The sequence below is a fragment of the Bubalus kerabau genome, chromosome 11, assembly GCF_029407905.1.
Source record: "Bubalus kerabau isolate K-KA32 ecotype Philippines breed swamp buffalo chromosome 11, PCC_UOA_SB_1v2, whole genome shotgun sequence".
Classification (NCBI taxonomy): Eukaryota; Metazoa; Chordata; class Mammalia; order Artiodactyla; family Bovidae; genus Bubalus; species Bubalus kerabau.
In genome coordinates, this window is record NC_073634.1 from 100,816,533 (window position 1) to 100,830,961 (window position 14,429).

The 14,429-nt window shown below is 45.3% G+C and overlaps 1 protein-coding gene across 2 annotated transcripts in view; it reads left to right on the plus strand.

Annotated features, from left to right (window-relative positions):
- GARNL3 (GTPase activating Rap/RanGAP domain like 3) overlaps positions 1 to 14,429 on the plus strand; it is a 162,098-nt gene that overhangs the window by 9,665 nt on the left and 138,004 nt on the right. Inside the window, exon 2 of one of the 2 annotated variants that reach the window (XM_055541190.1) lies at positions 9,615 to 9,785. In XM_055541190.1, the coding sequence (XP_055397165.1) occupies positions 9,615 to 9,785 (171 nt within the window). The remainder of the gene's footprint in view (positions 1 to 9,614; positions 9,786 to 14,429) is intronic. The other variant, XM_055541191.1, reaches the window with a different exon arrangement.

Here is a 14,429-nt window from a genome sequence, read left to right on the forward strand (position 1 = left end):
AGTTTTCTTTTGGAAAAACAGCAGTCTTCCTGGGAAAGGCTATTAAGAGCTGTCTTGTATCGGGTTGACATAATGAGCTCTTAGGGCCAACAGACGAAAATTAATTTTCATATTATGTCTGTTCCCCTAAGAGAAGGGAAAAAACAACTTTTATTATTCACTAAAGAGTTTAAGTTAATATAAACCAGCTTCCTTTCTTGGAGGAAAACAATAGTCAAATTAGTTTTGCTTTGGAGGGTTAATATGAGAAATTATATTTGGTTGTCTGGTTTCCAGAGCTGAAGATCTGAACAGAGATGAAGTCTGACAAACAGTGCTATAGGAAAATTAGGAGATTTGGCCTGTACAGTGAGGCTCACTGCTGGTTTTCCTGGGGAAAAAAATTCTGAAGCAGTACGCAAGTTAGAGATGTTGTAAAGTATAAACCACACATCTGGTTGTCTCCAGAGCCAGGATCTTAGAGGACAGGAAGCAAATATAAGTTAGCAATGAGGTGTGACTGCCCAAGGAGGTGTATGCAGAAGGCTGTTTGCTGTAGGATTGCTTGTAAAAGTGGGGGGAAAAAGTCCATCAGGAATGTGTCAGTACAATACTAATCATCTGTTAAAAAGATTGATTCCTATCTGTATTCTGACTTGGAAAGATAACTACGATGTTCGTAGTTATTTAGTGAAAAGGAATAAGTAGCTTCTAGTAATAGCAAGTATGTAAAATTACATATGGAATTTCAGATTTTCTAGTAGCCAGATTTTACTTATGTGTTTATTTATGGCCGCACTGGGTTTTTTGTTGCTGTGCAAGGACTTTCTCTGGTTATGGCAAGCAAGGGCTCCTCTTGAGGTGCGTGGTCTTCTCATTGTGGTGTCTTCTCTTGTTACGGAGCATGGGCTCTAGGTGCATGGGCTTCAGTAGTTGTGGCTCAAGGGCTTCATTGCTCCTCGGTATGCGGAATCTTCAGAGAAAGCGATGGCACCCCACTCCAGCACTCTTGCCTGGAAAATCCCATGGATGGGGGAGCCTGGTAGGCTGCAGTCCATGGGGTTGCTAAAAGTCAGACACAACTGAGTGACTTCACTTTCACTTTTCACTTTCATGCATTGGAGAAGGAAATGGCAACCCACTCCAGTGTTCTTGCCTGGAGAATCCCAGGGATGGGGGAGCCTGGTGGGCTGCCGTCTATGGGGTTACACAGAGTCGGACATGACTGAAGTGATTTAGCAGCAGCAGCATGCAGAATCTTCCTGGACCAGGGATTAAATTTGTGTCCCCTACCTTGGCAGGCAGACTCTTATCCACTGTACCACCAGGGAAATCCAGTAGTAGCCATATTTTAAAAGGTAAAAAAATAATAATAATAAAATTTAATTTCAGTAACTTATTTGATTTAACTCAGTATACCCCAGATATTACCATTTTAACATATACTCATTATTAAAAATAATTAAGGTAATTTCCTTTTCTTTTCAGTACTGTGTTTGAAATCTGGTGTGTATTTTATGCTTCAGCATTTTAGTTCAGAGCGGCCACATTTTAAGTGCTCCAGAGCCGTGCGTGGTTTGTGCGTGCCTTATTGGACAGTGCAGATGTGGACCCTCAGGTAGGAAAGCTGTGAAAGAATGCATCAAGGTTTTTGTTTTGTTCTGTGAATCGCAGAGAAATAGGGAAAGGTAAAGACATTGTGAGAAAAATGTGTGGAATACCAGGAGATTTTAGGAAAAGGGAATCGATAAACAAACTTTATTAGTGAGAAGGATGACTCTTGATTTGATGGACTTAGCTTAACTGTTCACATAAGCCCCAAATAAAAGTTAGATTTTGAGACTTATATGTGAAACCACTGTGTAGCATGGCTACACGATCTAATTTAATTTGGGGGAAGGAGGAAATTAGTGTAAATAAATAGTTTTAAAAAACAGAAAGAGGTTATGATTTTTCTGTGTCAAAAGTTGCTGCTGGGTCATCCAATGAAGAGCCAGGAATTGACCATTGGCTTAGCATCATGTGGGTCACAGGTGGCCTTTGACAAGAACTGCTTCCTTAGAACAGTGAGGGTGAAAGTTGCACTGGACTGGCTTCAAGAGACAATGAAAGGACAGAACTGGAAACAATGAGCCCAGTCAACTCTTTGCAGGGCCGGAGGGGGTGTGAATTGAAACTGTTTGTTTTTTTTGTTTTGGTGTGTTCTGCTTTTGTTTAATATTTATGTCTGGTGGGAATGATCCAGTAAAGAAAAAAAGATTTTTGGGCGGGGGTGGGGGGGAGGTGTTTTACTTGAAAAAGAGAAAATTCACAGAGGATATAATAGCTGCCCTCTCACATTTGAAAGGATATAATATGTATGGATGTAAGAGTTGGACTGTAAAGAAAGCTGAGCGCTGAAGAATTGATGCTTTTGAACTGTGGTGTTGGAGAAGACTCTTGAGAGTCCCTTGGACTGCAAGGAAGTCCAACTAGTCCATCCTAAAGGAGATCAGTCCTGAGTGTTCATTGGAACGACTGATGCTGAAGCTGAAACTCCAATACTTTGACCACCTCATGCAAAGAGCTGACTCATTTGAAAAGACCATGATGCTGGGAAAGATTGAGGGCAGGAGGAGAAGGGGACGACAGAGGATAAGATGGTTGGATGGCATCACCCATTCGATGGACATGAGTTGGGTAAACTCTAGGAGTTGGTGATGGACAGGGAGGCCTGGCATGCTATGGTTCATGAGGTCACGGAGAGTTGGACACGATTGAGCAACTGAACTGACTGAACTGAATATGAACAAGGAATTAGGCCCTCTCTCTGCATGACCCGGGGCTAGACCTAAAACCACAGTGGGTACAAGGGATAATAAAACAGACTGGATTCAATACACAAATCCACTGGCCAGTGCAGCCTAAACTAACATGATGACCTCGAGATGTAGTAAAGTTTTTATTGTGGAGACATTAAACCATCTATCCGTTAGCCTGTGTGTGTGCTCAGTTGCTTCAGTCATTTCCAACTCTTTGTGACCCTATGGACTGACTGTAGCCCACCAGGTTCCTCTGTCCATGGGATTCTCCAGGCAAGAGTAATGGAATGGGTTGCCATTACCTTCTCCAGGGGATCTTCATGACCCGGGGATGAAGCTTTCCTCTTATGTCTCCTGCATTGGCAGGCGGATTCTTTACCACTAGTGCTACCTGGGGAGCCTGGGAAGCAAGCCCATAGGATAGACTGGTATTTCTCAACTCTTCTGTGATTTCGGTACACTTCCGGATACAACAGTTTTTGGTGACACACCTGGAAAAGGCTGAAGACAACATGAAGCAAGTTGCGGGGAGTGATCACAGAGTCATTGCTCCAGAGTAGCAGTGACTTTAGAAGTGTCCACAGTTAGTTCGTGTTCTTTTGGTTGCCCTTTAGCACCTCTTTGCTGATTGGAGCAGAAAGACCTAGTGCTGTGAGCAAGCTCTCTTTTAAATTCTCAAGGCCAAATGCCTATGTTTTCCCTTCAAAGTACATAGTCTCTTTTTCTTGTCCACTGGAGATTGTACCACTGCTCCCACCTGAAGACTGTGCATACTCTGCACTCTGCACAGGGTCACATGAACTGTTAAGCTCAAAACCCAGTGAGACACACATCACTATATAAGGCCTATCGGTCAGTAATCTGTTGCAGACAACAGAACCCACTCCACCTGGTAGAAGCAGAATGAGATTTAATAGCAATACAGGAAATTAAGTGCTTACAGACTTGTTGGCAGGGCCGGAGAGCAGACTCTAGCCTGAGCTCCCAGGCACAACTCCTGTCCCCAAAACCATTGTGCTCTGCAATGACCAGGGAGGCTGCCACTGCATAACAAGAAGGTGATCCATCAAGAAGCAGCTGCCACCAAAGCCAGCAGCAGAACCAACTCGGCTTTGATCCCCAAAGCCACCCCTGCTCCCTCAGAAACCCAGAGAGTCAAGACGCTGCTGACTCTAGGACCACAACAGCTCTGTCATGATCTCCCAAAGCAAGCTGGTGCCCTGTGTCCTCTCTTTTCATCTGCCCAGCTCCGATCAATCTCTCACGAGTGCCTCTGATTTAGAGTGTGGACTCTAAATCACATCCAGAACCCTAAACTGCCAAGCAGGTTAGGAAATTTTGTCTCAGCCCTCCAACTTTTGCGAGTTGTTCTGAAGTATCTGCCACCGACAGCATCTTTCTTCAATCACAGCAAACATAAATAAGACACACTGATCCAAAGTTGGTAGTACACACTGGTGTGCTGCTGCGTAGCTGGCATGCCAGTCTTGGAGCCGTTTTAGTGGGCGAGAAGGTAAAACTGGGAAATCAAGCCTCAAATGACTTTACAACCGTTAAATGTCAGTGATTCCATAGTTTTAATACAAATGAAAGCTAGGACATAAATTCCTGTCTCACATTTTATGACCAGAGAGAAAAGTGCCTTTAGAAGCGCTGCCAGCCATTAAGGCTTTCCTAGCATCAGTGCCATACATCAGGCCTGGTTGATGCCTGGCAGATGGATTCCTTTTGCTCCCTGCACTTGTCACAGTCCTCATGGACCAGCTGCCTGTCAGAGATGGATAAAGAAATAGAGCAGGTCCCACAGCGCTCTGACCGGGGCCACCGGTGACCTCATTCAAAAAGAGCCAAAACAGCCCCATGAAGTCTCTCTATTTCGAATGAACTCATTCCACATATTTTTACATTTTCTCATAGCCACATATTCATTCAACATGTATTTTTCGAGCCCTTCTCTGTGCTAGGCACTCGGGGTACACCATGAACAAGGCAGATGGGGCCCTGTTCTCATGGAGCTAACATTTAGTGGGGGGAGGGGTGGGAGGCAGACAGGGTACCAGTAGCTGGGATGACTCCCAGGGCACTGAGTGCTGCAGAGGAAGAAAGTGGCAAGATGGGGAGTGACTGTGTGAGAGGAGACAGTTTCCTTCGGGATAGAAGTCTCCTTGGGGCCCCCAGCTCTGTGGGAATTACTGCTCCTTTGGCTGCGGAGCCAGCTCAGACCCCAAAAGTTGATCATGGTTTTCCGATAAGCAAGAATGAAGACTTGTGCTTGGTTAAGGTTGTCTTCAGCCAACAATCTGAACGGGAAATAAGATACAAGATCAAGAACGTAAGGGAAGGACTTCCCTGGCAGTCCAGTGGGTAAGACTTCGCCTTCCAGTGTGGGTGAGGCAGTTTCAATCTCTGGTCAGATCCCTGGTCAGGAAGCTAAGATCCTGTATGCTTCCTAGCCAAAACCCCAAAACATGAAACAGAAACAATATTGTAACAAATTCAATAAAGACTTTTAAAATGGCCCAGATGGAAAAAATAAATAAATAGAATACAAGGAGTATGTGTGGCTTCCAGAAGTTTCCCATGTTCCTTGTGGAATTATGGGTGCAGCTGAGGGACCCATGCAGCCTGCACCAAAGGAGCTGTCATCCCTGTGGAAGGAGCCAGAACTGAGATGCTGTTGCCTTGTGTGCCACGTTGCTGCCTTCAGGGGTCCACCTCCCAGCGTATGAAACAGAACTCGTGCCACAGTTGTGTTGGATGGCATCACCGACTCAATGGGCATGAGTTTGAGCAAGCTCTGGGAGATGGCGAAGGGAAGCCTGGCAGGCTGCAGTCCATGGGGTCGCAAAGATTCAGACACAACTGAGCGACTGAACAACAACAGCAATCCCTTTAGACTCATGATACGGATGCCTGAATCATCCTGAGGGCTTGGGAGTCACAGAGGAGAAGACTGTAAGCTGTGTGCATCTGAGGACCATCCCCAGTCCAGGAAGAAAGCACACACATACACAGGCCCCACACAGGAGATTTGCTCACAGGCACCCTCATTTCCTCCCCTTCAGGCCCACTTCCCTCCCAGAAAGCACCTCCACACTGTGAATCAACCCTTTTCCTGCCACAGTCTGGGATTTTTACTAGAACCTTGAAAAGTCTGCCTATGGTATCATCTGATCTTTTGTTTTGAGTTCTTACTGTCTCTCTCTCTTTTTTTTTTTTTTTTTAGAAAACCAAGCTATTGTTATGTTTCCTTTGATTTCTATTAAAAAAAAAATCTCATCTATACTCTCATCTGTCTTTTATAAACCTCTTTTCACAGGTCCTGTGCTAGTTTTTTCCTGCATGTTCATCTTGGGTAGAAGCACCTCTGTCTGCGTCTGCATTTACCCACTGATAATATGGGTAGATTAACCTTGACCCCTGCTTCTCTGAGCGATGGTGCATCTTCTCTTTCAGAGCTGGCGCTGGAGGTCTGGTTTTGATGTTTCTTGGGAAGTGGGAAGGGGACAGAGGCAATGGGGACATGCTGTCTGGTTTTACTCTCTCCCCACCCTGTCCTCCTGTCTGCAGAGTCCCCTGTGCCTGTGGTATATGTGACCCCATGGCAGGTCTTCCCTTGAATGTTCAGCTCTCCATCCCCTACTCACTTCAGGGCAAACAGGCTCCTCCAAAGAGGGCCTAGGTCAGTGGGGTTCCCCATGATTCACGGGCCTTCGTTTAGTGGGCTCAAATATACTTGGGTAATATCTTTTGAGAGGTTCAAATGGCTCTTAAGATGTTCTCTTCCTTCTCTCCTTCAGCCTTTCCTCAGATTAGGCCGCCACTTCTTGTTAGAAAGCTGGGCCTGTGAAAAAGAAAAAAGAACAAACATCTTCTGCCCAGTGCTGCTCATGCTTCCGGGCCTCATGCCTCCGGATCAGGCACTGTCGGCCTTTAGAACGTTCTTGCCCATACAGCAGATCTTCAGAATTACAGCATGGAGTTTCTCCCTTCTCTTGTTCCAGTAGGTTTTCTTCTGTGTATTGGGCTATTTTTGCTCATTTCCATGGGTTCCAAGGAGTTATGCAGATGAGCACTGCCTCTGCCATCTTTCCAAGAAGTTCTTCCTCTGCTGAATATTTTAAATAGTGAGACAAGAAAGATAAAATAAGTCAGACGATTAAGAGGAACGTACATTTTTTTAAATTAGAAAATTAAGACTAGAAAAGATAACAGAAATGAGGGAAAGGATTAAAATTAACAGTGGTGAGACAGCATCTGAACAGTTAAACAATGAAGCTAAAAAATTAGATGAGAGTATAAAAAAAGAACTCAAAAACTCAAAGAGTAAAGTTAGGCAAAAAGACAAAATTAAACAGTGGAAAAGGTTTAAAAGAACGAACATTTAAGTGTTTCTAAACATAATTTTAAAGATGAAAGTGATAGACATGCTAAAACAATGAAAAAATCTTAGTATTTAAAGATTAAAAGAATATAATCAACATAGGAGGTATTTCCTTCTGTAATGTTCCATGTTAAAGATGTATCTGTATTTACTGATTTACAAAGATGTCCAAGACTGGATTAGAGAGAAGAGCAAATTACAGAGCGCTATTATAGTCTCAGTACATATGTCACATAAAAGTTGCGAATATGTAGACAGAGGAGTGATGGGAATCATACCAAACTGAACTGGGAGAGGTAAGGGATCGGAAGTAGGGGTGTCATGCATACCATCAGATCCCTTCACCATTTCTGGAATCTTCTCCCCTCCCCTCTTCAGTGCACTTTTGCCCTAACACCCACACCTGGGTGGCCACCCTTCCTAGATGGGCTACCCTCGCGCTTACTGCAGCTGCTCTGCCCACCTGTGCAGAGAGCACCACGTGCCTGGAGTTTACAGCCCCCACCCCGCGACCCAGGGCCCTCAGCTCCTCGTCGCAGGTGGGACAGCTCTGATGCATAACCGACCTCAAGCAGATTGAAAAGCCAGCTCTGTATGTGATTTTACATTTTCTAGCCACATTAAAATCCATACACTTTATCTTCAACATGTAGTCAACATAAAAATTATTGAGACAGTCTGCATCCTTTTTTATTCGTACTAAGTCTTCAAAGTCCGGTGTGTGTTTTACATGCGCATGTCTTGCTTTCCCTGCCTGCATTTCCTCGCTCGGTGGTCACATGTGGCACGATGCTACCGCATGGGACAGCCTGCTTCCATTTGAGTTGAAGCTGTTCCTTCACAGGACTTCGCCTGACAATGAAACCTCACCTCCCCATCAGGCTTCCTTCACTCCCTTATCGGTTTCTTAAAGGAGCACTCTCTTTCCTTTTTAAAAAAAACCTTGCATAATTGAGAAAGGAACATTTTCTTAATAAATCTTTTGCATACAACTGTTATTTTTGTAATTTAGAAAAATCTATAGAGGGTTCAAAGAAAAACTGTGCCTCTCACCCAGAACCCTGCTTCGTCATTTGTTTGTTTGTTTATTGCTAAAGCAGCCATAACCCCTAGGACTCTGGGTTTTGGAAGACTTGAGGTACCTGTGAGTAAAGAATAACTGACAACAAACATACCAGAACCTTCCCTCCTTGCTATTTGTCGTACGTGGAAGGCTTGAGCATTTCGTGTCTGTCGAGCTGCTTCCAAGATAAGTGGCCTGAAGCCAGCTAGGGTAAGATTATCTAGCAGTCTGGGTCAGGTATGCAGCTTGTGTTCTCAGACCCAGGCAAGGTGATGGGGGGAGCTGGGTCATCACTTATAAACCTGGCAAGAGTGACTTTTTTTTCTTTTGCAACATGCCTGCAGCCTATAATTGGTACCACTGTAGCAGCTTGGGAGTGGGTAGTGCCCATCTGGCTCCAGGCTGTGTGGAGTCACCTCTCTTGGCATCTAAACCCGGCAGCAGGATGGGGGCTCCCTGTCAGAGGCCTCTTCCTCACTAATGAGACCACCAAGGCTCTTGTCTTTTGCCTCATCACAGCGTTTATTGAGAAGACAGTATAAAGAGTCCCTTTTGACATAAGTGTTAGCTAAGATTGATTTTTATTTTTACATTTCCAAGTAGTTGGATTTTCTTTGCTTTGGATTTGTGTGTCACTTTAGGTAGAGATGAGGAAAGAATGCTGTTGATTGGCTCAGAAAATAATTCCAATCAGAAAAAGCGGGATGCTTACATTTCCTAACAAAGCTGCCCTCTTTTGTCCCAGAATCACCTTCCCACCTTCCTCACTCTGTCACCGGAGAAATAAACAGGCTTGTTTCAGCAATGCATTTCTCAATTTCTTCCCATAAACCATCCATTTGTTAATTCAACAAGTGGTTACTGCTTACTTCGTCTATGCCATTACTCTTGAAATGTGACTTTGGTCCTTTTGACTACAGTGTTGTTGCCAGCATAGGCTCTTTTTATGGCTCTTTTTGGCTGTTTTAATTGGAAGCTGGGAGATAAACCAGGCACTCCTGGACTAAACACCGATGGCTATGAGGTCCATCCTCTGCAGGTACTCCAGACCGAGCTTTCCCTTCCCCAGCGGATGCTGCCTTTTTCTAAATTAGTCTGTGATGGTTCACATACTCACTGTCCTCCTTGTACCTTCGACTCCACTGCCTGGGAGTGTGGAGGCCTCCACTCATTGCTAAGGGATGTGATAGGATTTGGATGGTTCTACGGCCGTGATGTCACAGTGTGCAGTAAGGGTATGGTGCAGTCTTGGTGGGGCACCTGGATCTTGGGAATGTCTTGTCTTCACCCCTTATTACTGATGGGCTGGCCCCCAGGGAGGGAACAGGCCAGCACTGGCCCGTGTTCTTCTCTGTCCTCAGTGCCTTTCCCAACCCCTCTGCTTCAGTACAGCACTGCAGCTTCCAGGCCCCCTGATGGACCCTCTGACGAAAGGGCCCTGCGGGAATCAGATGGCACAGACCCTCATGTGGAAAGCCAAGTCCTCTCTGTCCTTTGGCATCCAGCCCCTGCAGACGTGGCCGACTAAAGACCCTGAAGTAGAGGCCCAGGTCAACCTGTAAGTAAGTAAGAGAAGCATCATCTCAGTTGAGGCTCATGCTCACTCTAGCTTGAAACCCTAATGCTCAGGAAGAAAATTATCTTTGGGGGGATGAGTATGGAGGGAGAGGGGAGTGGATATTTGATTGGGAGATTTCATTTCTGTTTCTTAATGGTGCCTTATATGCATTTGTGTATTTACTTAGCCATGATCATTGAACACCTACTCTGGCCAGGCCTTGTGTCAGGCATGGCAGGCAAAATAGATTCAGCTCCTGTTCTCAGTGGATTTATAGCTCATAGAACAGATCGTCATTAATCAAATAATCACACAAATAAATTGTGACAAGTGCAATGAAATGTGGCACCTTGATTCAATAAACATTTACAGGATGTCCTCAGTGTGCCAGCAACATACTCAGGATATGAGGAAATAAGATATCTCCTCACCTGTGGATATCAAATAGTATCTAGAAGGGGGAAATTCCAATTATTATTCAGAAGAAATGATAATAATAACTATGTTAAAACTAATATATTAATAGATTCTAGGTCCCAGAGGGTGATAACTATGTTTTATTAAATTTACTCCTGAGTCCCCAGGGCTTTGTTAGGGTGTACACTATTTGCTGGATGAATGAATAAGTAATGAATGAAGAAGAGGATACTACAACACAGGGGTGCTTAGCTTTCCAGGGGAATCAAAGGCAACTAGCTGCAACAATATGATTGCCTTAAGAACAAGAGATACTTCATCGATTCCATGCAACAAAAATTATCAATGCTTACTGTACCTGGTGCTTTTGCGAGCCTAAATTCCACTGAGGGTCATGGATCAGAATCACCTATCAGGCTTAAGAAATAGCTGATGCCTGAGGCCCACCCCAGAGATTCTGACCCAGGGACAGCCTTTCCAGGAAGGCAGGAAAGTAACCAAATATTAATAACTCCATTGCCACTAGAAAAGGAGCATGTAGAAAGTGCTACAGGAGGAAGGAATCTGTTGGAGGACAGGGAGGAAAATGAGAAGCAGTTGCACTTAGCCAGTCAGGATGACCGGCAGCCAGGCAGGAAAAGGAAAGAAAGCCACTTGAAACAGAGGAAACTGAAGAGCAAAGGCTCGGATCCGTGGAAATGGGTCCCAGCAGTGTTGACAGGCATTAAACTAGTGGTTCTCAAACCAGTGGTTCTGCAACCCTGGCTGCACAAAGTCAGCCTGGGAGCTCTGAAACAGAAAGCCGACACATTCTACCCAAGATTCGCAAGTCAGGGTGGGACACAGATACCAATATTTTATATAGCTCCCCAGGGAATTCTCATATGCAGCAAATGTTGAGGAATGTTAAGTGTAACATCAGTTACATTTAACATCAGTACAGTTCAGTCGCTCAGTCGTGTCCGACTCTTTGCAACCTCATGAACCGCAGCACGCCAGGCCTCCCTGTCCATCACCGACTCCTGGAGTTCACCCAAACCCATGTCCATTGAGTCGGTGATGCCATCCAACCATCTCATCCTCTGTCATCCCCTTCTCCTCCTGCCCCCAATCTTTCCTAGCATAAATAAATACAAAATAGCTATGAAGCAACTTATATGCCTAGCTAAAGTGAAAGTGAAAGTCGCTCAGTCATGTCTGACTCTTTGCAACCCTGTGGACTATACACTCCATGGAACTCTCCAGGCAAGAATACTGGAGTGGGTAGCCTTTCCCTCCTCCAGGGGATCTTCCCAACCCAGATATCGAACCCAGGTCTCCCACATTGCAGGCGGATTCTTTCCCAGCAGAGCCACAAGGGAAAACCAAGAAGATTGGAGTGGGTAGCCTATCCCTTCTCCAGGGGATCTTCCTGACCGAGGAATGGAACCAGGGTCTCCTGCATTGCAGGTGGATTCTTTACCAACTGGGCTATCAGGGAAGCCCTGAGGGGTATAAATTTTTAGATCTCAGGCAATGGGGAGCCACTGATAGCTTGCATGATTTTAAGTGACAATACAGTTTGAAATAGACAAAGTTCACAGTTCAGTTCAGTTCAGTCACTCAGTCATGTCCAACTCTTTTCGACCCCATGAATTGCAGCATGCCAGGCCTCCCTGTCCATCACCAACTCCTGGAGTTCACTCAAACTCAGGTTCATCGGGTCAGTGATGCCATCCAGCCATCTCATCCTCTGTTGTCCCCTTCTCCTCCTGCCTCCAATCCCTCCCAGCATCAGAGTCTTTTCCAACGAGTCAACTCTTCGCATGAGGTGGCCAAAGTAGTGGAGTTTCAGCTTTAACATCAGTCCTTCCAAAGAACACCCAGGACTGATCTCCTTTAGGATGGACTGGTTGGATCGCCTTGCAGTCCAAGGGACTCTCAAGAGTCTTCTCCAACACCACAGTTCAAAAGCATCAATTCTTCGGCACTCAGCTTTCTTCATAGTCCAACTCTCACATCCATACATGACCACTGGAAAAACCATAGCCTTGACTAGACGGACCTTTGTTGGCAAAGTAATGTCTCTGCTTTTTAATATGCTATCTAAGTTGGTCATAACTTTCCTTCCAAGGAGTAACAGGGTTTGGATAAATTCAGGATTGCTAGTTCTGCAGTGGGTTCTTCCAGGAAATCAGAGAAGTCTGGAGTCACTGCTGGCTTTTCAGAGCTGCCCCCATTCTTTCCACAGTGGCCCCGTAGGTCCATTTATGAGAATGTGGGAAATGAATGTCACCTTGACTGTAAACTGAAATCTAAAATTTCAGTGAACGCTGAATTATTTGACCAAAATGCTCCTGTTTCTTGGGAGGTGGCTGGTAACTAGCGTCCAGGCAGGCCCAGCGCTCTACGCTGGAGAGCAGGGAAACCTGGGCTTCATCAGCCAAAGGTGAGATGGGGGGAATGCCGCTCTTCCTTCCTCCCAAGCTCCAGGCCAGAGTCACAGCCCTCAAAGTGAACCCTGCGGTGGGCGCTGCTTTTGTCTATACTACAAGCCCCACAGTACACCGAGCGGATGACGTAGTCAAAGGGGCGAGCAGAGCTGCCGGGAAGCCTATGAGATGCAGCGGCCGCAGCTCGAGGAGGGGCCTTCCGGGATCTATTGGAGAACACGTTTAGGGGTGGGACCAGGTCCTGGTGATTGGCGGCCGCAGGGCTGGCGAAACTGCAGCGGGAACGGGGAGGGCGGGGTTTGGCTGCACCCCAGATTCAGGGGCGTCAGGGCTGGACTCAGTGGGAGCCAGATGTTGGGTTTTCTGGAAAACGAACTAGAGAGATGTGTCTTTAAGAATTGCTGCCATTCTACGGGCCGTTCATTCACTAACTCATTCATTCAACAGATTTACTGGCTACCTGTGCCAGGCACTTGTGCAGACATACCAAATGCGTTTTCTCTTTTTAGTCTTCACCAAAAAATCCGACGAGGTAACTACTGCTGGCTCCATCTTACAGATGAGGAAGCCAAGGTCCAAAAGAGTTAGAAACACGTGTTCAGAACACACACTGCTCTGTAAGTGATGGAGCAGAGATTTGCACCTGTCTAGTCCCAGTGCCACTCTCCTAACCTCAGCTGTGCAAGTAAGAGCAAAGTGTTTATGGCATGTCAGTGTCCACAGGGTATCTTGCTTCTGTGGAGTGAAGAATACAGCAGGACCTGACTGCACATCAGTAAAGCTGACCAAGCACAAAGTTGAGCCTTATGTGAGGTACCATGGTTATACAAGGCCTGCTTTCTGCCAGAAAGTATTCTGATCTCTTTGTTGTTGTTCACTCTCTTCAGTCATATTGGACTCTTTCCAAACCCATGGACGGTAGCACACCAGGCTTTCCTGTCCTTCACTATCTCCCAGAGTTGGCTCAAACTTATCTCCATTGAGTCGATTATGCCATCCAACCATCTCATTCTCTGTCGTCCCCTTCTCTTGCCCCCAGTCTTTCCAATGAGGGAAAGCATCAGGGTCTTTTACAATGAGTTGATGCTTCGCATCAGGTGGCCAAAGTATTGGAGCTTCAGCTTCAGCATCAGTCCTTCCAATGAATATTCAGGACTGATTTCCTTTAGGATTTACTGGTTTGATCTCCTTGCAGTCCAAGGGACTCTCAAGAGTCTTCTCCAACACCACAATTCGAAAGCATCAATTCTTTGGCACTCAGCATTCTTTATAGTCCAACTTTCACATCTGTACATGACTACCGGAAAAACCATAGCTTTGACTATATGGACCTTTGTCATTAATGTGATATCTCAGCTTTTTAATATACTGTCTAGGTTTGTCATAGCTTTTCTTCTAAGGAGCAAATGTCTTTTAATTTCATGACTGCAACACCGTCCACAGTGATTTTGAAGCCTAAGAAAAAAAGTCTGTCATTGTTTCCACTTTTCCTCCATCTGTTTGCTGTGAAGTGATGGGACTGGATGCCATGATCTTAATTTTTTGAATGTTGAGTTTTAAGCCAGCTCTTTCACTCTTTTCTTTGACTTTCATCAAAAGGCTCTTTAGTCCTCTTTGCCTTCTGCCATTAGAGTAGTATCATCTGCATATCTGAGGTTATTGATATTTCTCCCTACAGTCTTATTCCAATTTGTGCTTCATCCAGCCTGGCACTTCACATGATGTACTCTGCATATAAGTTAAATAAGCAGCATGGCAATATATAGCCTTGACAAACTCCTTTCCCAATTTGGAA